At 43.5% G+C, this 25097-nt stretch overlaps 1 protein-coding gene across 6 annotated transcripts in view; it reads left to right on the top strand.

Moving 5' to 3' along the window:
• Positions 1-25097, top strand: part of srcin1a (SRC kinase signaling inhibitor 1a) — a 498739-nt gene that overhangs the window by 437995 nt on the left and 35647 nt on the right. For all 6 annotated transcript variants that reach the window (XM_059638686.1, XM_048560697.2, XM_048560696.2 and 3 more), the window contains 5 exons: positions 2016-2851; positions 7777-7869; positions 8612-8652; positions 14182-14348; positions 18232-18407. In XM_059638686.1, coding sequence (XP_059494669.1) covers positions 2016-2851; positions 7777-7869; positions 8612-8652; positions 14182-14348; positions 18232-18407 — 1313 coding nt within the window. The remainder of the gene's footprint in view (positions 1-2015; positions 2852-7776; positions 7870-8611; positions 8653-14181; positions 14349-18231; positions 18408-25097) is intronic.

Here is a 25097-nt window from a genome sequence, read left to right as displayed (position 1 = left end):
ATAAGAAAGGGGATAATGGTCATTTTGTTGACTGAATCCTGTCTTAAAGCATTCTCACTCTTCTATCCCAACAATGGAGTGTCTTTTTTAACCACCCCTGGATTTCTATCTCCATCACCCAGTCATGTACCTAACAAAAAACTTGAATACCATCATGAATGAAAACAGGTTATACTTCAAGATGTAGTAAAACGATGTGACAAGGGAGATTGATGCTGTCAAAAGGCAGGAAAACAAGTTAATGAGTAAAAGTTGATTACTAACGAGATGCTTCAGAAGTGAATACTAATGATGTCCCATTCACTGCCATCCTACAGCAACACTTCATCTCATTGTCATTGAGAGCCACATCTACATCTGAGGGATCTGACAGCAAAGGTTACTATTTGCATATGGAAGTGCTGATAATTACTGAAGAATGATAATCAGTGCAGTAAGCCTGTTTAGTAAGGAAACAGTTTCTGGCATATTGAAACTGATTTTACTGCAAGTAAATCCGACTCAGGAATGATGCTAGATGTCTTCCATTTTCTATCGCTCATTTCCCTCGTTCCTTTCTCCCATGGAATACACTAAGTTTATTACATCTGAAAGGAATCTTTGCCTTTGCATGAGACAGCAAGAACTGCCGTTGCTGGAGTCAGTGATAACACCGTGTGGAGTAGGAGGAACACAGCAGGCCAGGCAGGATCAGAGGAGCATGTTGACAATTCGGGTTGGGACCAGAACGTCAGCTTCCTTGCTCCTCTGTGCCTCCAGCTCCACACTGTGTTGTCTTCACCTTTACATGAGCCACTTGGTGGGCAACTGTTTATTTTAGTGGATTGGTGATCCAGAGACTCAGATTTTAATCCAGTGATCCCCTGTCCCAGTTTAATAATCCAGTGATCCAGAGAGTCCTACAAACGATCTCATGGACTGGAATCCCAGATTAATAAACCAGTGATCCACAGCCCAGGTTTAGTAATCTAGTGATCCAGAAGCATAGACTATTAATCATGGCACAGTCAAGTCCAGATTGAAGAGAATGCGCTTTCCAACATCGACTGGAGGTGATCTTGATGAGTTCTGGGGGTGCTGGAAGATAACGTCGGAAACATTCCGATTGTCGGAGCAGGGTGGGGAGGGTGCAAAGGGTCAAACTAGTCAATGTAATTCAGACAAGTGCCAGAAAGTTCTTTAACAAATCAGATTCTTCACTGCCTCGAATGGACTTTCAGCGAGTACAGTGGAGTCAAAAGTTCCCTAGACGTTAAAAAAAAATTGCACGGGATGAGAGTGCCACTGGCTAGGCAGCATTTATTGTTCATCCTTAATTGCCCAGAGGGCATTTAGGAGATAACTATATTGCTGTGGCTCTTGGGTCATGTGGGGGAGACGAGATAAGGATGGCATATTTCCTCACTTCAAGGCAGTAGTGAACCAGATAGGTTTTTACAACAATTATCAATGGTTATGTGGTCATCATTATGGAGCTGTACAGCACAGAAACAGGCCCTTGAGCCCAATCCATCCATGCTGACCAGATTTCCTAAACTGAATGTGCTGTGTTTGGCCCATATCCATCTAAACCTTTCCTATCCATGTACTCGTCTAAATGTCTTGAAGTGTTTTTAATTGTGCCCATCTCCATCATTTCCTTTGGCAACTCCTCACTTACTGACCGGGCCAAACTTTTATTGAATACAAATTTCACCAGCTGCAATGAACATTAGGCCAGGACTATGGAGGTTATTAATCCTTTCACATTACCACCATTTCCCCTTGAAGGGTATATCAGGCAGCTATCGTGTGGTAACTTGCAGAGTGGGTGGAGATGACGAACAAATGGTCTTCCTTGTCCGTCCTCATCTGAATATTTTGGACTGTCTCTGTTTCAGAGTCAGAAAACTGACTTTTCTGTTGGGCCTGTTGTAATAATTGTTTGGTTTCCCCCCTACCAACCCCCCCTCTCCCCCCCCCACCCACCACCAACCACCACCGGCCCCCTCCTCCTCTTCCCCCCCATTAAACAGAGGGAGATGGTTTATACATCGAGGGAATCTTCTCCTTCCCGTCGCCTGAGCAGCGTGGCTGCTAGTTCTCCGCACCTGGTACCAGGTTCCCCAGGCCCGGGGCTACCATCCTCATCCCCTTCCCGCTCCCGGATGTCGTACAGTGGCGGCCGTCCACCGTCCTACACCGGGAGCCCGGTGCACCATCCCGAGCGCCTGGGCGGCATGCCGCCATCACAGCCCATCTCACCCAGCCCGAGTGCCATCTTGGAGCGGAGAGATGTGAAGCCAGACGAAGACATGAGCAACAAGAACGTGGTTCTGATGAAGAACGAGGGCTTGTATGCCGAGCCGTACGCCATGATGGCAGACGGGCGCCTCAGCATCGCATCCACGCAGTCTCTGGCGGGAATGCAGGACCCTTTCTCTTTCCCGGGAGGTCTTTACCGCCGAGGCTCCATGAGATCGCTCAGCACTTACTCAGCCACTGGGCTGCAGTCTGACCTCGAGGACGCTTTTTACAAACCGAGCGCCCAGATCTACAGCGATGGTTATGGCGCGGGTCTGGGCTACCGCATGCCCCCTTCATCCCCTCAGAAAATGGGCGACATCCAGCAGGGCCAGACCCCACACAGCCCATACTCGGGGCCGCCCAGCAGGTCCTCCCCGGTGCGGCAATCGTTCCGCAAGGAGCCGGGATCTGCCGTCGTGATGGAGAGCACAGTGACAAAGCCCAGGAATGTCAATTCCGCTGCCACCACAGAAGCTCTTCCAGGGCCCAGCGAAAGGACAGGGGCAAGTGAGAGGCCAGCATCTGGGTACAGCTCCCCATTGGCTGTTAATGACCCAGAAACAAGGTAAAGTGACAGTCAACTTTTGTTCAATGCTGCTACCTGAACCTGTTTTCAAAGTTTAGTTGTGGTCAACTAGTTCGGTCTATTGTGGCCAACTGGAGATCATTAGTTTCCAATCCTGTCATGTTCTGTGTAACTGATAGTGATACATTGTGTAATGTGTGGCTTGGCAGGAGGTAATAAAGTGACCATTACTCTTGACAGTGAGTAACATCTACATGATGCATTCAGGCACACACCACTCCAACTGGGGGGTCTCCATCACCATTCGCAGCTGGTGCTGAGTTGCCTTTTCAAGCCCCTGCATTCTCTGCAGCGTATGTGCTGTTAGGGAGGGAGTTCCAGGATTTTGATCCAATCACAATGAGGGTATTTTGATAGATGTCTAAGTCAGGATGGTGTGTGACTTGGATGGGAACATGCTGTGCTTGTTCTCCCATGTATCTGCTGCCCTTGTCCTTCTGAATGGTAGAGGTGGGGAGGTGTTCAAAAAATTTGTAACACATCATCGTAGTTTGTCTTCCAGTTGTTACACTCTGTTGGAATGGTGCACTGGTGCTGAAGCATAGTAGGGGTGCCAATCATGTGGGTTGCTTTGTCCTGACTGGTACAAAGCTTCTTGAATGGTGGTGTGTTTTCTCATACACTCCTGACCCAAGCCTTGTGAACAGTGAGAAAGATTTGGGGAATCGGGTGGTGAGCTGTTGCTGCAGACTCTATGGCTGGTGCAACCTTCCCGTGCTTATGTGAGAGAAAATTTGCTGAATTTTCTTGATTTTTACCAAAACATTAACAGGCTCCAAATGTGCCCAAGGAGTATGTTTTGGTGCCGCTCTACTGATTGTCTATTAAGCATTGACAGCTACCCATTGATGTATAAGGTGTTTAAAGGATTGGTGTGACTAATAGTCCCAGGTCATTTCACTTTAAAGAAGTGGGTACTGGGTTATTTGAATGGCCTGCCTTTTCATCTTCCCTCTCTCCCCTTTGATTACACCCATTTGCACCATCAAGTTTCTCATGAGAGCAGGGGAGGGATAAGATCACAGGGTTGGAAACATGAAACATGTCCTTAATCATGTGCGGCTTCAGATTAATCACCATCAGAATAGAGAGTCGGAACTTTTGATTCAGTTGGAGAAATGAGTGCAGCAGCATTAATTTCCATTACTGATGACTAGTGATAGGCTGGAGTTGAGGACAGCTTCTTGCTTTGTGCTGATATCTGTATTTCAGGATTATTAGTGTTCTCAAAGGCTGTAATAGTAATGTCCTGAGAGCTGACATTTCCAGCAATCAAGCAGATTGGTGTTGTTTGTTTATTTAGTTGAGCCTCTCTTGCACTAAGAATGCCTGGACACTATGGGCAATTTGGCACAGCCAGTGCTCGTAACCTGCACATCTTTGGGCTGTGGGAGGAAACTGGAGCGCACAGATACAGGGCAAACTCCACACAGACAGTTGCCTGAGGCTAGAATCGAACCCAGGCCCCTGATACTGTGAGGTAGCAGTGCTAACCACGGAGTCATGCCGGTTCTCTTATCCAATATTCACCTGTAACAGAGATACACTTGAGCAATCCACAGCCTCGCTGTGTCTACATCATTCTCTCCCTCTCTTCCTCAGCCTGTCTGTGTTTCTTCTCTATGTAATTTCTGTCTGTCTCATTCACTCATGTTTCACTCCCACTGACTGATCTCTCAATTCCGTGTGTCTGCATTGAGACCCTGCACCTCTCTCACCCATCCTGTCTCCTACTTAACCTCTGTTTCTCTTTCTGTCTTACTCCATTGCTCTCTCACTCTGCCTGTCTTGTCTCATTCAATTTCTCATTTTCCGTATCTCTGTTCCTCCCCCTCAATCTGTTCTTCACTCAATCACTCTTCCAGACTTTGGTTTTCTGTCTCACTTAATCTCTGCCTCACGTTGTGTATCTCCTTTTCAATCTCTGTCTCTCCCCATCTCTTGTTAATCTCTCTGTCATTCATTCAATTATTCTCTCATGTGATCTGTCTTTCTCACTGCCTGTACTACATTCAGTTTCGCCCGGTCCCATATACTATCTTGCCCAATCTTTTTATCGTAAACGCAGTATGAGTGCAGAGATAGTAGGAACTGCAGATGCTGGGAGAATCCGAGATAACAGGGTGTAGAGCTGGATGAACACAGCGGGCCAAGCAGCATCAGTGGAGCAGGAAAGCTGACGTCTCAGGCCTAGACCCTTGTTCGGAAATTCTGAAGAAGCATCTAGGCCCGAAATGTCAGCTTTCCTGATCCACTGATGCTGCTTGGGCTGCTGTGTTCATCCAGCTTGACATCTTTTTAATGGAGTATGAATTCAATTCTTTTTCTTCCTGCCCAGTCTTTGAGCAGTTAGTCCATCTTTAATTTTCAGGGTATGCTGTTCAGCAAAAGTACAGTTTCTGACTGCAAGACTGACTGGATTCCTGGATTAAAACACAGCTCAGCAACAGTGCAAAGAACAGATCTGTCCTGCTCCCAAATTAATCTGTGCAAAGATGAAGCCGAACTTTCTCTGTCTCTAATTGTGTGTATATTCTTCCCTTATGCAGAGCCTTCTATGTCATTATCATTCCCACCCGCGTTAGATATTGCATTTTTCAATTTTTCTGTAGGAGCCTGTGCTTCAGGAGTGCTAATTTTTCATACTCTGAGCCAGGAAACCCTACTTCAAGTCCCAGCAGCTCCAGAGATGAGTAATACATCTCTGAATAGATTGATTTAGAAAATAAGTACATTTTTCTCTGGTTTCTTAACATGGTTCAGTTTGTAAAATATTTTCAAGTGATTATTTCTGTCCCCCTCCCATTTTGAGTTAGTTGATGGTTCCCCATTAGTGATGAAGAGATTTATTTGGATTTTTCATATCCCCCAGATTTTTGTAACTTGTTCTCAGGACTGTCTATTCCTTGTATCACTGCTGGTAATGTGTTTCATTTCAAGAACCTAATGGATTTTGAAACCAGATGATTGCCCACTTGCTGAACCAGCATACCTCGAAGGTGGTCAAACTTCTCAAAAGGGGTTGTACTGCTGCCTCACAGCACCACGGACCCGGGTTTGAATCCAGCCTCAGGCGACTGTCTGTGTGGAGTTTGCACGTTAACTCCGTGTCTGCGTGGGTTTCCTCCGGGTGCTCCGGTTTCCCCCCACAGTCCAAAGATGTGCAGGCTAGGTGGATTGGAAATGCGGGGTTACCAGGGATCAGGTCGGGTTTCTGGGTCTGGGTGGGACGCTGCAGAGAAATGGTGGTGGCTCGATGGGCTGAATCAAAAACTGAGTGTGCAGGGAAAGATTAACGTTGATATCATGTTTAGTGAACAGATAATGAAGTGTAGTCATGGTTGCAATGTAGGAAACTCAGCACCCAATTTGGTCACAACAAGCTCCTTAATATAGTGATTTGATCATTTTTGTAATTACCATGTCAGGGACAACTCATACACTCTTCTTCAGAATCGTCACACAAGATCTTTTATATCAATTTAATGATGGGACCTCAGTTTAACATGTCGCCTGCAATACTGAACCTCTGACAATGCTGCACCCCCTCAGTACTGGAGCGTCAGCCTTAATTTTTGTGGTTAAGCCCTGGTGTAGAACCATATGATTCAGAAGTGAGTGCCACAAACTGATCCACAGCTGACCCCTCAACTTATGCATAAAAGTAAGTCATATCATGATATTCAGGGAAGCGAATTGAAACAGCTATTTATAAGTAAAACCAACTAAAGACTCTGAACAATGCATAAAGATGGCAAATGACATAACGCTGATGAATATATCTTCTTCCAGTGGCATTGAATAAATGGTCCTGCCCTGGTTGTTGCTACAGACATCTTAGAGTTCATGTTATCTCTGGACCCCTCGAGTCTTAGTGATTTCTGAACCTTATGCCATACCATGATATTCCCACCAATGCCCTGCCCAGTGTGTTAGCAGAATAGCCCACCTTGACTCGGGAGAACTCAATGTTCATGACACCTCTCTGAATTTTCTCTGGACTGCCTCAATGCCAGAATACCTTTCCTTAGAAAAAGCGCAGCCAATGCCTTTCCCTTTGCCCTGCCAGTCTCACTTTACCTCAGTCTCTATTAAATTAAACAAATCAAACAAAATTAGAGCAAATCGGTGCCAAACAGCACTGTAACAAAAATTGAATCAAAAAGGCGATTTACAAATTCAAATAAAAGTGGTGTTTTTCAGGTGATACGTGCCAACCCCCCATGATTGCAGAAACCCTGAAGTGTATCACCATTCTCCCTCCACAGGGACCATGGGCAGACATTATCACTGAAGAGCAGCAGGCCTTTGGGTGTGGAAATACCCTCCACAGCCCATGCCTGGTCTTGTTCATGGGCATCTTGCTCAGGCCCAGGGGCAGACCCATGTGGAGGTATTCCAATTTGCCTGACCCCTGTCTGCACTGGCTGGTCAAGTGTGGGGCTGAAGTGCGACCAAAAATCTATAAAAGCGTGTGTTAAAAACACAACAGAAGGGGCTAGAGCTGACCACAGTCCACATAAACAGGTATCAGAGTATTCAAATTACACACAAGGAATTTGACTTGGAGGCAAGACGGGATTTACTGAAAATATTATATTTTACTACAAACTGAATCTAATTAGCCAGCAAACAAAATCTTGCACCACAGAATACAGTCTCTCTGAAAGAAGACTCTTAATGACTTACGGCAGAGAGGTCCTACAGCAAAGTCACCCTGGTAAAAACCGAATAACTTCTCCAACAAAGTACAGTGAGTGGAGAATTGTAACTGGATACAGTTTATGGGTAAACTCAATCCCAGTCATTGACATGAGGGAATTCCCCAGTTACTTTCATTCTGGCCATAAATATTACACGTGATGATGTTGACTGCATGTTATTGCCTTCATTTCTCGACACAGAGAACGGATGGAAGCCATGGAGAAGCAGATAGCCAGTTTGACAGGATTGGTACAAAATGCACTTTTACGAGGGAATGAAGGGGAACCTGCCAGGTAAAGAGCCCCGAACTTTTCTTTTCTTGCTCTGTAAAAATACTCCCTTGTACCTGCAAAACAACAATGTACATTTATAGAGCATCTTAAATCTAAATAGTGATTTGCTAGCACAGAGCTTGAGTATTGATGGAAAAGAGAGACATCCCATTGGAGCTTTGTGCCACTTGCCAATCAACCAGCACCCTGTTCTGTTGCGATATAAACTATTGTTCACTTTGAGGCTCGGCATTCTTGAAAATGTGACCTGATGAGTGCAAGATGAAAAGCTTTGCCAACCTCTCTCTCTCTTTTTTTCAGCAGTCTTAAATATAGTAAACCATCCCATAGGAGAATTAGATACCAGAACTGAGAGGTCCTAGCTGTTAGAAAGATGAAAACAGCCTGGGACTCCTTTATCCAGAAAACCACAGTCTTGGGGATGACTTGATGGATGGAGGATTTTACAATTTTGATTTGGTTTGATTGGACAGAGATATGTTTGGGTGAGACCAGAGGTCAAATTGTTGTGAAGGTGGAAAGCTATTGCAGATCTTTAGCAATGGGGAGGATGGGCAGAACCCAAATGCAGTAATTGTTAAGTTTTGTTTGATAATATTTGTGAAGTTCCTTGGGCAGACAATTAACAAAGTGTTGTAGTTGTTCAACATTGACAGGAGATTTTGTGTTCAATTCCATTTCACAGAGCTGGCTTCAGACTTTAATGGCTGTTTTTTTAAATTTATTATTTTTTCTCTCACAGCGATAAATCCGAATCAATAAACGGGAGCTCAGGCACTGGAAGTGAGTAAATATTCAACTATTTCCTATCTATAAATCCACTTCAGTCCTCCTGTGACAAAAACAGTGAAGGAACGATGGAGTTTTGTGATGATCTCTCATTGATACGTCTGTATGAATGAATCTAAGCATCACCAAATCCCTCTTCCCGATTGGCTCATTGTTAAATATGTGGCTGATCACATGATTCGTCTTGACAATCATTCTGCAAATGGAGAGAAAGTGGCCACATTGGTCCCAGGCAGTTCCTTCAGTATCTACTTCTGCCTCAGAAATATAAAGACCCTCAGATTTCTGGCTGAATGGCCACTCCTTTCCCCTGGTGCTATGTTCTGCCTGTTCTTGTACCTCCTGCCTCCTAGGTGGCCAAGGCTCTCTGACCGCCTCCTATGTCCATGCTTTTTTTCCAATCCCATCTCCCCAGGCTATTCTGTCCTGCCCAATCCCCCTGGTTTTCCAGTTGAAGACAGCACCCTCACACTCTAATAAGGACTGGGGGAAGATGTTGCCAATGTGAAGTTGTAGACTCGGTCACCGAGCCGGTGTGTTTGATTGCAGATATTTCGTCGCCCTGCCGGGTAACATCGTCAATGTACCTCCAGTGAAGCATTGTTGCTCCGTCCTGCCTGTTATTTATGTGCTCAGCTTGCTGGGATGGTTGATATTACTTCCCCTCCTGTTTTATAGTGGTTTGTATATCAGGCGCGGTTCAATGTGTCTGTTGATTGAGTTCCAGTTGGAATGCCAGGCCCCCAGGAATTCCCTGGCATGTCTCTGTCTGGCTCATGCATTTATGGATGTGTTGTCCCAGTCAAATTCGTGCCCTTCTTTGTCCGTGTGTATTGAGACTAGTGAGAATTGGTCGTGTCTCTTGGTGGTTAGTTGGTGTTCACGTATCCTTATTGTCAGTTTTCTTCCAGTTTGGCCTATGTAATAGAACATAGAACATAGAACATTAGAACACAGTACAGGCCCTTCGGCCCTCAATGTTGTGCCGACCTGTCATACCGATCTCAAGCCCATCTAGCCTACACTATTCCATGTACGTCCATATGCTTATCCAATGATGACTTAAATGTACCTAAAGTTGGCGAATCTACTACCGTTGCAGGCAAAGCGTTCCATTCCCTTACTACTCTGTGAGTAAAGAAACCACCTCTGGCATCTGTCCTATATCTTTCACCCCTCAATTTAAAGCTGTGCCCCCCTCATGCTCGCCGTCACCATCCTAGGAAAAAGGCTCTCCCTATCCACCCTATCTAACCGTCTGATTATTTTATATGTTTCAATTAAGTCACCTCTCAACCTTCTTATCTCTAATGGAAACAGCCTCAAGTCCCTCAGCCTTTCCTCGTAAGACCTTCCCTCCATACCAGGCGACATCCTAGTAAATCTCCTCTGCACCCTTTCCAAAGCTTCCACATCCTTCTTACAATGCAGTGACCAGAACGGTACACAATACTCCGAGTGCGGCCGCACCAGAGTTTTGTACAGCTTCACCATAACCTCTTCGTTCCGGAACTCGATCCCTCTATTAATAAAAGCTAAAACACTGTATGCCTTCTTAACAGCCCTGTCAACCTGGGTGGCAACTTTCAAGAATTTATGTACATGGACACCGAGATCTCTCTGCTCATCTACACTACTAAGAATCTTACCGTTAGCCCAGTACTTTGCCTTCCATTTACTCCTACCAAAGTGCATCACCTCACACTTGTCTGCATTAACCTCCATTTGCCACCTCTCAGCCCAGCTCTGCAGTTTATCTATGTCTCTCTGCAACCTACAACATCCTTCGTCACTATCCACAACTCCACCGACCTTAGTGTCATCTGCAAATTTACTAACCCATCCTTCTACGCCCTCATCCAGGTCATTTATAAAAATGACAAACAGCAGTGGACCCAACACCGACCCTTGCGGTACACCACTAGTAACTGGTCTCCAGGATGAACATTTCCCATCAATTACCACCCTCTGTCTTCTTTCAGCAAGCCAATTTCCGATCCAAACTGCTATATCTCCCACAATCGCATTCCTCCGCATTTTGTACAATAGCCTACTGTGGGGAACCTTATCGAACGCCTTGCTGAAATCCATATACACCACATCAACTGGTTTACTCTCATCTACCTGTTTGGTCACCTTCTCAAAGAACTTAAGGTTTGTGAGGCACGACCTTCCCTTCACAAAACCATGCTGACTATCCCTAATCAATTTATTCTTTTCTAGATGATTATAAACCCTGTCCCTTATAACCTTTTCCAACACTTTACCAACAACTGAGGTAAAGCTCACTGGTCTATAATTACGAGGGTTGTCTCTACTCCCTTCTTGAACAGGGGAACCACATTTGCTATCCTCCAGTCATCTGGCACTGTTCCTGTAGACAATGACGAGTTAAAGATCAATGCCAAAGGCTTGGCAATCTCCTCCCTGGCTTCCCAGAGGATCCGAGGATAAATCCCATCCGGCCCAGGGGACTTATCTATCTTCACCCTCTGAAGGATTTCTAATACCTCTTCCTTGTGAACCTCCATCCCACCTAGTCTAGTAGCCTGTATCTCAGTATTCTCCTCGACAACATTGTCATTTTCTAGTGTTGAATAATGTTTTGCACAGTCCTGACATGGTATTTTGTGTATTACATTAGTTTTATTGGTTGTGGGTACTGGATCCTTTACGTTCGTCAATAGCTGTTGCAGGGTAGTTGTTGGTTTGTGGGCTACCCTGATACCTAGGGGTCTGAGTAGTCTTGTGGTCATCTCTGATATGTCCCTGATGTACGGCAGGGTGACTCATGTCAGAGATAATGGGAACTGCAGATGCTGAAGAATCCGAGATAACAAAGTGTGGAGCTGGATGAACACAGCAGGCCAAGCAGCATCTCAGGACCCCAAAAGCTGACGTTTCAGGAAGGGTCTAGGCACGAAACGTCAGCTTTCCTGCTCCTAAGATGCTGCTTGGCCTGCTGTGTTCATCCAGCTCCACACCTTGTTATCAGGGTGACTCGTGTGTCTGGCCGGGCTATATCTTCTTGTGATCTGTCACAAAGATAACAGCAGATTATGCGTTTTGGGTATGCATTCCTTTTAAAAACTCCACATAAGCGCTCTTGTTCTGCTTTGTGCAGTTCTGGGTTGCTGCAGTGTTAACAATAAGGATACACGAGCACCAACTAGTCACCAAGAGATACGACCAATTCTCATTGGTCTCAATACACACGGACAAAGAAGGACATGAATTCAACTGGGACAACACATCCATAATAGCAGAGCCAAACAGAGACACGCTCGGGAATTCCTGGAGGCCTGGTATTCCAAACAGAACTCCATTAACAAACACATTGAACTGGTCCCAATATATAAACTATTGAAAAACAGAACTGGAACTAATGCCAACTACCCCAGCAAACGGAGACATATAAATTACAAGAGAGACAAAACATCAACGCTTCACCAGAGGTGCACCAACGATGTTACCTAGCAGGGTGACCATACATTTCCAAACAAACCCTCCAGCTCGGTGAGCATGTCTACAATCTCACCCACAACCAGAGCTACAAATCTTCTTGAAAACTTTACATGTTGCCAGTATCTCCGGAATTAGGTAATGAATCTAGTTACCCACATAGTGAAATGAGTTAGACTATGTTGTTATTTGGCTCTTTGTCCCAGTGTTCTCCCTCCTCTGAAGCCATTTTCACAGAAAGCGGACTTGCAGCACAAAGATTGTTCACAAAACGCCAGATTCATCACGTTCCTCTCTTTTCCAAATTCTGTGGGATATTTTGCATCCACCCATTCAGATAGATGTTTAGTTAAACGTCTCACTTGAAAGATAGCACCTGTAACAGTGCAGCTCCCCCCTGCACAAGTTCGAATGTCAGCTTTGATGTTTGTGTTGAAGCCCAGGCACAGCCTTTAGTGAAGAGCATGCCTGGGAAGTCACAATGTCAATCTTCATGTGAACTGGACGCTGAGTAAGGGCAAAATATTTCACCTAAAGGTATTTCATAGCTGAGGAAGCTATCTGCACTTTGCACCATGGACATTGCCAGGAACCGTGGTTAGTTTTATTCAGCTATTTTTTTCCCCGACCCTGGTGGACTCAGGCATAGGCTGTGTGACACAGTGAATTGCATCTCTCCTTCCGAGCCAGGACCTCTGGCTTCAAGTTCTCCACTTTGTAGCTTGCAGATATTTTCCTAATCAACCTGTTCAGGGATGTTGCTACATATCTCTGGAGCTTCTGGGATTCAAAGCTCAAAGAGAACCAGTGATATATTTGTTCATAGTTTGTATCAGAGGTCAATTACCCACCTATGAATCCTTCCAATATACATTCTGGCAGATGGTGAAAGTGGAAGAGTCTCTCAGTTAGCCACCCTTCAGGGGCAGTGACAAACCCACTGCAGTTGCTTTCCCAAAAGTATGGCCCAATTCAGTGGAAGTCCACTTTTGTAACTGGGGTCAGGAGGAAGGATGGACCAAATGAACACACAGGCTGCAATCAGCTAAATCGACCCATGAGCGATTGATACACAGCGAGCACGCTAACTCCTGACTTCCCTGAATTATCTCTTAACTTAAAAACTGGTAAAAGTTATATTCTTGGTGCTAGAGGCCTGCAGCAGGGTGGGCTGGGTCATTGATACAATCCAGATACCCAGGCGAATAATCTCATGGCAACAGCTTGTGTCAATATCAGGAAATAAAACCCAACTAGTTAATTCACATTCCTGATGATGGGAAACCCACTCGGCTTTCCTGGTCTGACCTTCATGTGACCCCACTTATAACAATTTGGGTGATTTCTGAATTGCCCAAGAAAGCCATTCTGTTCTCTCAGAATCTGAACCACATGTGCTGAGGTTGGAAGGGAGCTCACCGCCACCTTCTCCAGGCACCTAAAGGACAACCAGTAAATGTCAACTTTGTCAGCAACATCTACATCGCAAGAATGAATTAGAACAAATTTGGGTAAAACAAATGATTGAGCTGTAAGGCCAGGTATTTGCCCAGAATATATGAGTGTTTGCAAACCCATACCATCCACACGTAATGTCAACACCTCCCCAAGCTTTACACAAACATGGTTGTAAATCGCTGCCTGGTAATTAAACATTCACACATCTAATATTTTAAGTTGCATTCAGTTCTAAGCAAAATGACGTCAGCAGTGTACAGCTCTGACCTCGGGAGTTGCGATGGGTGTTAGCTATCCTGCTGGAATCCCTATCTCTGTTGCCCTTGCCCACCATTGTCATTGACCCAGATGACAGCAAAATATGCACATGATGTTTCCACAATGTTAAGCTTTAGTGATGAAAGCCAAGCCAATGGCTAGAGATGATTTGCCGATTGGAACACCCAACATTTCACACCCAGTGAGTGGCTCAAATTTCCCTTGCAGCCTTCTCCTGGCAATGTCCTCTGTTCGCTGCCCTCTTTTGGGGCTTCTGCGAAAGCTGACTGTGATTGAGAGTTCCGCCTCACTGTACACGTCTTTCTTTGTTTCTCTTCCTGTCAGCTCTTAGCCCCTCTGTGCGCAGCACTGTGACCAGCTCAGCAGCAGCACCGACATCTATCAGCCACCCCACTGCCATTACCAGGCTCCAGATGCAGCTCCATCTCCATGACCTCCAGCAAAACGCCGGCGATCTGCGCAACCAACTCCAGCAGCTCCGTAAACTCCAGGTATCCGAGTGTCTTCCTCACAAACAATAATACAAAAGACTTGCTTTTATAAACAGCTTTTCACAATCTGCGGACATCTCAAAGTGGTTCACAGCCAAGGCAATACTTCTGAAGTGTTGTCGCTTCTGTAATGTGAGGAGTGCAAAGGTTAGCAAATGCACAGCTAACTCCTATAAACAGCAGAGTGATAATAGTGAGATTAGCAGCTCCTTTTGGGATGTTGATCAAGGAATAAATATGCCAGTTTAACGAGACTGACACCTAGATTAATCCCTGGAATGAGCAGATTGCATTATGAGGAAAGGCTGGGCAGGTTAAGCCTGTATCCTTGGTGTTTAGAAGAGGTAGTTTACTCGAAACATGAGATCCTGAAGGCATCTGACCAGATGGATGTGGAGAGGATGTGGGAGAATTAGGGGTCACCGTTTAAACATTAGGGGTTACTCATTAACGTCAGAAATGAGGAAACATTTTATTCTCTCTGAGTGTTAAGAGTATTTGGAATTCCCTTCCTCTAAATGCAGTGGATCAGAATCTTTTAATTTTTTTTAAGGCAGCATTAAATAGATTCTTGATAACCAGGGGGATGAAAGATTATCAGGGATATGCAGGGATGTAGGCTTGAGGTTAAAAACCAGATCAGCCATGATCTTAATGGGTGGAAGAACAGGCTTGAAGGGCCGAGTGTCTCTCCCTTGCTCTCACATAACTCCCTTGATCTTTAGTGAAATAGTGTCATGGGGCTCTGTACCTGTCCAGCAGGCAGAATGAGCCTCAGTTTAACATGAAGTCAATTTCACAGCAGAAAACTCTGAGTTTGGAATAGAGTTTTAAACCACCCTCACTTCTCCTTTGATATGAATGTAATTCTGAAATTGCCCTCCGATGTTGGTTCTGAGCCATTTGAAACAATTATTCCCGTCTCAGGATCAAAGAGAATTCTCCTATTCCTTTTTTCTGAGGAAGGGTCCCGACCCAAAACGTCAAACTTTCCTGCTCCTCTGCTGCTGCTCGGCCTGCTGTGTTCATCCAGCTTCACACCGTGTTATCTCAGGTTCTCCAGCATCAGCAGTTCCTACTATCTGTTGCCTATTCCTCTGCTCACTTCGTGGTCAGGATTGATTGCTGAAGCCTGAGAGGGAAGCCAAAGAGATCTACTGTCTGTGAAATTATCTGAGCCCACTGGTTGCTAGTGTTTGGTTTTTATTTTTATTCATTAGTAGGATGTAGGCATCGCTGACTAGTTTATTGCCCATCTCTAATTACCCAGGAAGGTGGTGGTGAGCTGCCTTCTTGAGCCACTGCAGATCACTTGCTATACGTAGACTCACAATGCTGTTCCAAGATATTGATGCAGTGATGCTGAAGGAGCGCTAATATATTCCCAAGTCGGGATGGTGAGTAACTTCTCAGGAAACTTGTAGGTGTTGGTATATGTGTATCAGGCATCTGCTGCCCTTCTCCACAGTGGCAGAGGTTTGGCTTTGCAAATTGTTGTCTAAGGAGTGTTGGTGAGTTGCTGCAAGGCATCTTGTCGATAGTACACACTGTCAACACAGTGCAAAGGTTGAGGAGGCAGTTTAACTTCAAGGTGGTGCCAATCAAGCAGGTTACTTTATCCTGGTGTCAAGCTTCTTGACTGTTGCTGGAGCATCCAGGAAAAATGGACACTTTTCCACCACACACCTGACTTATGCCTTGTAGAGACGAGAGATGAGTTACTCACTGCACCATGACTATAGATTTTATCTGAGCATTTGAATGTCTGAGTCTGAAAAATACAAAGTTTCTTGCTCTGTTAAAGGAAATATCATTTTACAGGCTTGGTGTTGACTTATAGAAACATCAATCTCGGCTGCTGGACATTAACCTGTGTGCCAAGCCAACATTAACACTGAAACAATGCAATAATAGGTTGAAACCATCCAGGAGATCTTTTTGCCGAATTTTCATGATGGAATGGGTGGGGAATTATTCAAATTCTTGGGATGGTGGCACAAAAATCTGGAATGTTGCTGCCTTGGGATGGGAAATGGGAATTGGGGTTGTTTCCAGATCCTGAATGTGCTCATGGGTGAAACAGTAATCATTTGGTACTTCCATGGTGGTACTGTCTGAATTGGCAGGCACCTTGCCCAATTAAAGGGGGCAGGCAAGGTCTCAGTGTGAGGGGGTCAATCCGCATCCTTCTGCTTTGTGGGGTGGAGTTGTAAGCAGTGAAGGGGGCTGCAACGTGGAGCCAAAGTAGGGGCTTTGAGCCACACAGCACCGAAACAGGCCCTTCAGTCCAACACTTCCATGCTGGCAAGTTTTCCCAAACTGAACTAATACCATTTGCCTGCATTCGGCCCATATCCCTCCAAAACTTTCCTATTCATGTACCTGCCTGTCCAAATGTCTTTTAGATGTTGTAACTGTACATGCTTCTACCACATCCTCAGGCTGTCCATTCCACACATGAAGCACCATTTGTGTGAAAAAGTTGCTCCTCAGGTCCCCATAAAACCTTCTTCCTCTTGCCTTAAAGCTATGTCCTCTAGCTTTGAACTTCTCCACCCCAGGGAAAAGACCTTTGCTATTCACCCTATTTATGCCCCTTGTGATTTTATAAACCTCTTTAAGGTCACCTCTCAGCCTCCTAAACTCCAGGAGAGAAAGTTCCAGCCTATTCTACCTCTCCTTATAACTCAGACGCTCCATTACTAGCAACAACTAGTCCGTGTAAATCTTTCCTGAAGCCTGTCCAATATAACAATATCCTTCCTGCAGCAGGGTGACCAGAATTGTACACAGTACTCCACAAACAGCCTCAATGTCCTGTACAATCGCCACACAATGTCCCAACTGTGTACTCAATGGTCTGAGCAATGAAGGCAAGTGGGCTAAATGCCTTCTTAACCAGCCTGTCTGCCTGTGACACAACTTACAAAGAACTAGGTACCTGAACCCCGAGGTGTCTCTGTTCGACAACATTAGCCAGGGCCCTGCCATCAGTTGTATAAGCCCTGCCTTTGTTTATTTTACCAAAATACAATACCTTTTATTTAACCAAATTAAACTCCATCTGCCACTCCTAGCCCATTGGCCCAACTGATCATGATCCGTTTGTAATCTTAGGTAACTTTCTTTGCTGTCCACTATACTGACAATTTTGGTGTCATTTGCAAACTTACTAGCCAAGCCTCCGAAAGTCTCATCCAAATTGTTTGAATAATTGACAAACAACAGCGGACCTAATACCGATCTCTGTGGAATAGCACTGGTTACAGACCTCCAGTCCGAAAAACAACCCTCCACCAACACTCTCTGTCTCTCACCCAACTGTTTCAAACTTTAAATAAAAGCGGAGTTAGAAGCCAGGCCAACAGTGTGAGCAGAGGTTTGGAGTGTGGAGGAATGGGTAATCCCTCTACCTTGGCTTCATTATAGCCAGACAGGCAGGGAGAGCTGGTATACCTGCCGGGAACGTGGAATCACTGGCCTATCAATGTGGCTGCACAGTTCTGAAAAAGTCATACTGGACTGGAAACATTAACTCTTGTTTCTCTCTCCACAGGTGCTGCCAAACCTGCTGAGTTTCTCCAACATTTGTTTCAGATTTCCAGCATCCGCAGTATTTTAGTTTTATTCAAGAAACTGGGACACCTTCCTTTGTGGATAGAGCAGTAAATAAACTCTATCTTCCAGCTCCTTCTGAGGCCAACGACACCCCCACCTACTCTCTGAATGTTACCGGTGTTCCCATTAACACAGGGGTGCTGATTGGATTTATGTCCCTTGCCCCAGCCTTCTCATTTCTAAAGAAGATACTGTCAGTTTCATTGTTGCTGATGGACCCTTGCATTTCTGGTTTTGATATATTGTGCATTACCTCCTCTGACAGGTCCAAAGCCAAGACACCATGAAGAACATGATGAAACGTCTGGAGTCAGAGATAAGTATCAGGGTGACAGAAACTCTGAGGAAGCAGGAGGACCCTCTCCATCGCCAGCGTGCTCTGGTAGAGGAGGAGAGACAGAAGTATCTGAATGATGAAGAGATGATTGTACAGCAGCTGAAGTAAGTTGAAAGTTATTGCAAAGCCAAATATCTGTGTGGGCTAACAGCAGTTTGTACGAACTATAAGTTGAAAGGGTGAAGCATTGAGCTCAGTGACACTTCAATGACATTAACACAACTGGATTGTCATTAAAACCCATTTGGTTTGCTAATCTCTCAGAATTTGTCATCCAAATGGAAGGATGATCCTGCAGGTCTCACTGACTTGTCTTTCTAAATAGACAACCCGTACCTTGATACTTTCACAAGGTATGAGTATTGCTAGCTGAGCCAGCATTTGGTACCCAATTCCTAACTGCCTCCTTAACCAAAATGGAAGGGTTTCCTTGGCCATTTCAGAGATCAGCTAAGATTTTTCTCAGAGGGAAAGCCAGCATTAATGTCCTTCTGTAATTAGCCTTGAGAACCTGAGGGTGAGCTACCTTCGTCAACTTTGCAAGCTACATGGTAATAGACTTTCTGGTTAAAAATCAATTAGTTTGGAGTCATATTTAGGTCAGACATTTAGAGTAAGGGATGGTAGATTTCACCTGACAGCTTGACCCGAATTTCTGATGTGTTCTTTTGAGGTTGAGCGTAAATGGAAGGCTGAGGATTTTAATCAATTTTGAGGTTCTGGTTTAGAATTAATGGTGCGGAAGCTGACAAAGACACAGTTTAAATTGTAGTGCAGTCAGAACAGTGCGATGAAAGGTTTAACATTTAAGTATACGCATATCAATTCTGGATTTTTCATTTCAAAACAGAGGCCAATGCGTGTGGGTTACTTTGTAAAAAAATTTTAAATGTAAAAACAAGTTTGGAGAGTCCTTCTGAAACACTGTCCTAAATTCAGTATTTGTCAAAAAAACAAGGGACTGCAGATCCTTGTGGTTTTCGTGGAAGAATGGTTATACTTTTGGGTTTAGGGTAGGGTGTCATTGTCAGGCCAATAGCAGAATCTGAGATTGAGCAAGTTTTTTGTCTTCAAATTCGTGTCAGAAATCCTCAAAGTTGACTTCAGAAGCATGTTTCGTTTCTCCCCCAGGAGTTTAGCGCAGTTTCAAGGAACTAGTCATCCCAACCAAAGGATTTAGTCAGAAAACTGTACCTTATTAGAACTGAGAAGCTTATAAGATCACAGACTTGCAAACAAACACGTATCAGCAGAAAGAATTCATTTCCTCCATAGTCCATGGCACAGAAACTGTAAGCAGTCAGTTAAATAATAACTTAGAGCTGAGATTGCAGTGCAATTTACTCTGGACTTGAGTCTCTGTAATGGATAGTGTTGAGAAACAGGTCATAAGTTTGTTTTGTTGTGTATTTTAGGATAATTTAACAGTTATATAGCTTAGTTTTGTCATTTTCTTCTGTGTAATTAATGTCCATAATGTTATCAAGGAAAAGCTGCAGCTTCACGTGAGTATGTTTCAGTGATTGACCACTGTGTTAACCAACTAAACAAATAAAAAAGACCATATGATCTATCAAGCCAGATTTTGTTCTGACTTGTCCATGAATAACATCAACTAAGATCAATAAATACTTGGAACTAAAGAGGAGCAGAAGAGAAGCATTGCACTCTCTGGCTTATAGACAATCAATGCCATTCACTAATCATGGTAGTAAATGAATAGTCTGAAAGGCGGCTAACTAAACACACAATGGATATCCTGTGTCTCTCGAGTCTTTGGTCTTACATTTTGAACATGAAATTAGAAGAATTCCTAATGCAAACAGAAGGAGATAATTCGAATGAAACTCTTGTGAGAATTCCTGGTGTGATGAATCCCGGTTTGAAACAACAACAACTTGCATTTGTGCAGCACCTTTGACATAGCCGGTTATGTCTAAAAGGATATTGTTCTGTTGGCAATGCATCCTGACATTAACATCATTTGCAGTCAATAAGGTTTTCTTGGCTTCTATGCACAAGTTGTTTTCTGACTGTAAAAAAATCTTATGTAAATAATTTTGTTAGTTTTCTGGAAGATACTGTAATTTTTCAACCAACCTTTAAGCATCTGCAATTGCTGTGATATTTTCATTTCACTTGCTGTTACTTTCACTACTGCAAATGCTGTTTTCTTCTGACAATCCTCCTTGTCATAATCTCTCTTTAACATTTTAACAAGTCACACTGGTGATTTCTTTTTATCCTGTCTGGAACACTCACCACATGAAGCACATCATTGACTTTCTTCCTGTTTGGTTAGATCTGGCATTTGAAACCACAAATCCAATACTACTTTTTTGTCTCCTAAAAGTTCTGCAAATGTCTGATTAGATTTCTTTCTCAAAGTCCAAGCCTTTAATTGATAAGCTTCATAAATAAGCTTATAAGCTTCATGTATTACATTTTAACAGTTTCATAGTGTACAGATTACCCTTCTGACTAACTGATGTACACATTCATAGCTGTGTCTGTCCAAACACTTTCAAAGCTGCAGGACCATGTGACTTTTAGAGATAGCTAGAAATTGCTGAAGAAGGGTCCCGACCCGAAACATCAGCTTTCCTGTTCCTCTGATGCTGCCTGGCCTGTTGTGTTCCTCCGGCTCCACACTGTGTGTTACCATATGACTTTTAGCAACTTCATTTGCCGAGCCACTTTTGCAAATGAAATGGAATGTCTTTCCACTGCATCCTTTATAAATGTAGGCACTAAATGTATATCTTTAGTTAAATTGATCCTTAATTGGAATCATAATCTTTCTTTCATTGTTCAAAGCTTCTTTGTCTCTCTCCAAGTCTGTCTGATTGTGATCTCTTTGGAATTCAAGGTTTAAAATTTCATCTTTCTATTCATCTTTTTCTCCTTCTCGCTTTCTAATTTTGTTTTCTTCTTTTTCTCCTCACTCTTCGACTATAGCTTTCTAATTCCATTTCAGTTTTTCATTCTTTCTCCTCTTTTACCATTTCTTTTTTCTTCCTTTCCAATTCCAACCTTTAATTTCTCTTTCTGTCTCTAATTCAAGTTTTATTTTCACTTTCATTTGAATCTTACTAATTCTATCAATGACTTCAGGTTTTCCTGTTAATTCTAAATCCTGGGTAGTTACTTGAAGTATCTTGTCCTTATGGGATCCTGCTTTTATTTCTACATTTAAGGTATCTACTAGCTCTCTCAGCTTCACCTCAATCCACCATTATGATTACTACTTGCAGGAATAATCTGAGCAACATTCAAAACCATTCTGAAATTCCAATCCATGCAATAAACTTTGCCCAACACTTTTATATTCAGGATCTTCATATACTCAGTTTTTAAAAAGAGACTGAGATGCCTCATAAATTTACTGAATATTAATCACTAATGAATTCCCAAACATGATGATTCACTTGATGCAAATATGGACAAAGCCAATCCCAGAGGAGAACCCAGCTTGATAGATCATGTTTATTTTTGCAATTGGTTATCTTAGTTGTTAGTCACTGAAACTTACTTGGACAAGACTGCAGATATTCTTTAACAATAGAATATCAGGTTCCTTCTCAAAAACAAAACTAACAAAGATCTATATGTATAATGTTTAAAAAGACCTTAATATAAACAGCAAACCAAAGCTTTGGCCTGTTCTCCAACACTATCCTTGTACAAATGCTTAATACCAGACAAATTTCACTCATCTCAATTCTCAAGTTTCTACTAAATTGACTCCCCTGAGATTCTTACCCCTGGCCAGCAGAGATATTTTACCGTTCTTTTCCAAATCCATTGTCATGAACCTTGCACAATTCTGATCACCTATCTTTTTCAATTCTAACAACCTTAAGATTTCTATCCAAGCCTCCTGGCTTAGAAGCTCCACGTTTTAAAACTCTTGATTTAGAATGACTGGTACCTTGGAGTTAACATGTTAATTATTATGCCAGGAGTTCCCTTTTGAACTAAATGCCTGATTCTTCTGAATTGAGACCATAAACCTTCCATTCTGAAATTTAAAAGAACAAGTCATGGCTTTCTGATCTATTGTAAACTCAGTGGGATAAATATTCCATCCATGAGCATTACAGGGATTCTGTCAGGCACTTGATAGTAGTCACATTCTTTCTTGGAATCGACAAACTTAGGTCACTATTCCGAATGCTTTCCTGACCTGGTCTAACACAAAAAAATGCCTTCACCGAACTGATCCAGATCCATCTGCCTCTTTCATTACAAAATCCAAATCCAAACATATAATCCATATAAAGCGATACGTCCATCACAGCAGGTCTGGCCGCTGCTTGTTTTATCACTCTCTCAGATCGGCTATCTGTCAGCAGCGTCCTGTTACCAAGCAACAACGAGTACTCCATTGCACATCTCCAAAACATCCAACTACTCAATGCAGTAATCATAAACTAATCCAGTTATAAAGTGAAGCAAAGCAAATTCCTTGTAATCGGATTTGGGTTTTATGTAATCCAGTCAAACTTTGTTGTTAACTCAGCGAGGGGTACAGAGCAATGGTGCATCTGTTTCAGAACCCCGGCACAAATGGATCAATGAAGAAAGAACACAATAACCTGGCTAAGGTAACAAGGTGTAGAGCTGGATGAACACAGCAGGCCAAGCAGCATCAGAGGAGCAGGAAAGCTGACATTTTGGGCCTAGACCCTTCTTCACCCGAAACGTCAGCTTTCCTGCTTCTCTGATGCTGCTTGGCCTGCTGTGTTCATCCAGCTCTACACCTTGTTATCTCAGATTCTCCAGCATCGGCAGTTCCGACTATCTCTGAAACAATAATATGGCTTATGTCTTTCAACAGATGGAAGGCTTTAAGTCAAACTCACTGTGTAATGGATTTTGTATTGTTTGTTTTGTTTGATGTGAGGAAGGCTACACATTTTTTTTTCTCTGTTGTTGAAAGGGCTAGTCATACAGCACGGAAACAGACCCTTCAGTCCAACATGTCCAGGTCAACCAAATTTCCTAAACTACACAGTCCCACTTGCCTGTGCTCAGCCCTTATCCTTCTAAACCTTTCCTATTCATGCACCTATCCAAATGTCTTTTAAAGTTGAAATGCTACCACTTCCTCTGGCAGCCCATTAAACGTATGATTTAACTTGCTGGATGTTTTATTGAGGTAACACAGGGAGATAGTGATGTGGTGATGATGACTTCCAAAAGGCATTCAAAACAGTGCCATATAACTATCTTGGGAGTAAAATATTAGCTCGTGGAATAAGTGTGATAGAAGCTATATGGGTTTTATTAACTGCTCGATCTACCTGTCATGACCCTTTAGAAACTTATGAACAAAAGCAGCCAGATTTTTCTGCTCCTGAGCACCTTGAGGCTTGAAAAGCCATTGGGGGTTACTGCCATAAGGATTTTTTTCCATGCTGAACTCGATAAAAGGTAAACAAATCTTTACAATAGAAATGTTTACCCACATGAATTTTGGCCAGATGGGTGTTCATCACTCTGTGCTCAGAGTCCCAAGGTTGCAGATTCCAGTCAGCACAGGATCTCAGCTAACACTTGCAGTGCACTGCTGAAGGAATGCTGCACTGCTGGAGGTGGAAGATTAAACTGACGTCCTGAATGTCCTGTCCGGGAGCATGCAACGGCCCAGTGAATGAGCTACGTATATGAAGGTCACTGGTCCATCACCTGTCTGTGTTCTCTGACCTGCATCTTCCTTCAGTGAGAAATCATGCTAGACCCTTGGAGCCAGGCGGACTGTGGAGGGGGAAGGAAAAATACAAAGGTTAACAATGTTTGTTATATGGGAGATTTTGGGTGGTTTCATGTTCTTGGTATGAACTGATGGTTTGTACGCTTTTAAATTATTTTTGGGATATGGGCATTGTTAGCAAGGCTTACATTTATGTCATTCTTCGATAGCAGTTTTGAACACAAGAACACAGGGACGTAACAGCATGGGTGCAACTTCAGTTTCCTGTCTAAACTCCATAAACCTTCATTCCTTTGTAGTTCAGGAATATGTTCTGTGAATACATTCCATGATCCAACCTCAACTGCTGGCTGCTGTGGGGTGTTTCAGATACTAAAGACTGCCTGCAAGACAGAACTAAATCCTGCCCTATCTTAACTCTCTCTTCTCTTTTTCTCTGAAACTGTACACTGATGCCAAGGTCCTCAGAAGTTTGTATGTTTGATTAGGATCACTTCTCATCCTCTAAACTGCACTGAGTGTACGCCCAACTGGCTCAACTTTTCCTCATTAGATAAACTTTTCACCCCAGTAATCAACCTCATGAACCTTCTCCGAACTGCCTCCAATACAAGCATAAACACCCTTGAATAAGGAGAATAAATTAAGACACAGTAACTGGGTGTGACTCACCAATGCTGCATGCAGTTATAGAAAACTTTCTTCAGAAATGTGCAGGAAAGCTGACGTTTTGGGCCTAGACCCCAAGCCCAACATGTCAGCCTTCCTGCTCCTCTGATGCTGCTTGGCCTGCCATGTTCATCCAGCTCCACACCTTGTTATCTCAGATTCCCCAGCATCAGCAGTTCCTACTATCTGTAGAAAACCTTCTGTACTTTACACCCCACTCACAATATTGACACTGCATGTGCCTTCCTTGAAGGATCTGCATGCTAATTTTTTGCGAATCCTGTAGGTCACCCGGGTCCCTCTGTATCAGAACATTCTGCAGCCCCTGTCCAGTAGCATATTACTCTGCTGTCAGATTTTTCCTGCCCTAATCAAAGATGATATGCGGTTTGCTACAAGATGTCAGTTT

Source organism: Stegostoma tigrinum, chromosome 31, assembly GCF_030684315.1.
Source record: "Stegostoma tigrinum isolate sSteTig4 chromosome 31, sSteTig4.hap1, whole genome shotgun sequence".
NCBI classification, from domain to species: Eukaryota; Metazoa; Chordata; class Chondrichthyes; order Orectolobiformes; family Stegostomatidae; genus Stegostoma; species Stegostoma tigrinum.
Note: the sequence above shows the minus strand (reverse complement) of the source record. Positions and strands in the feature narration are given on the sequence as shown.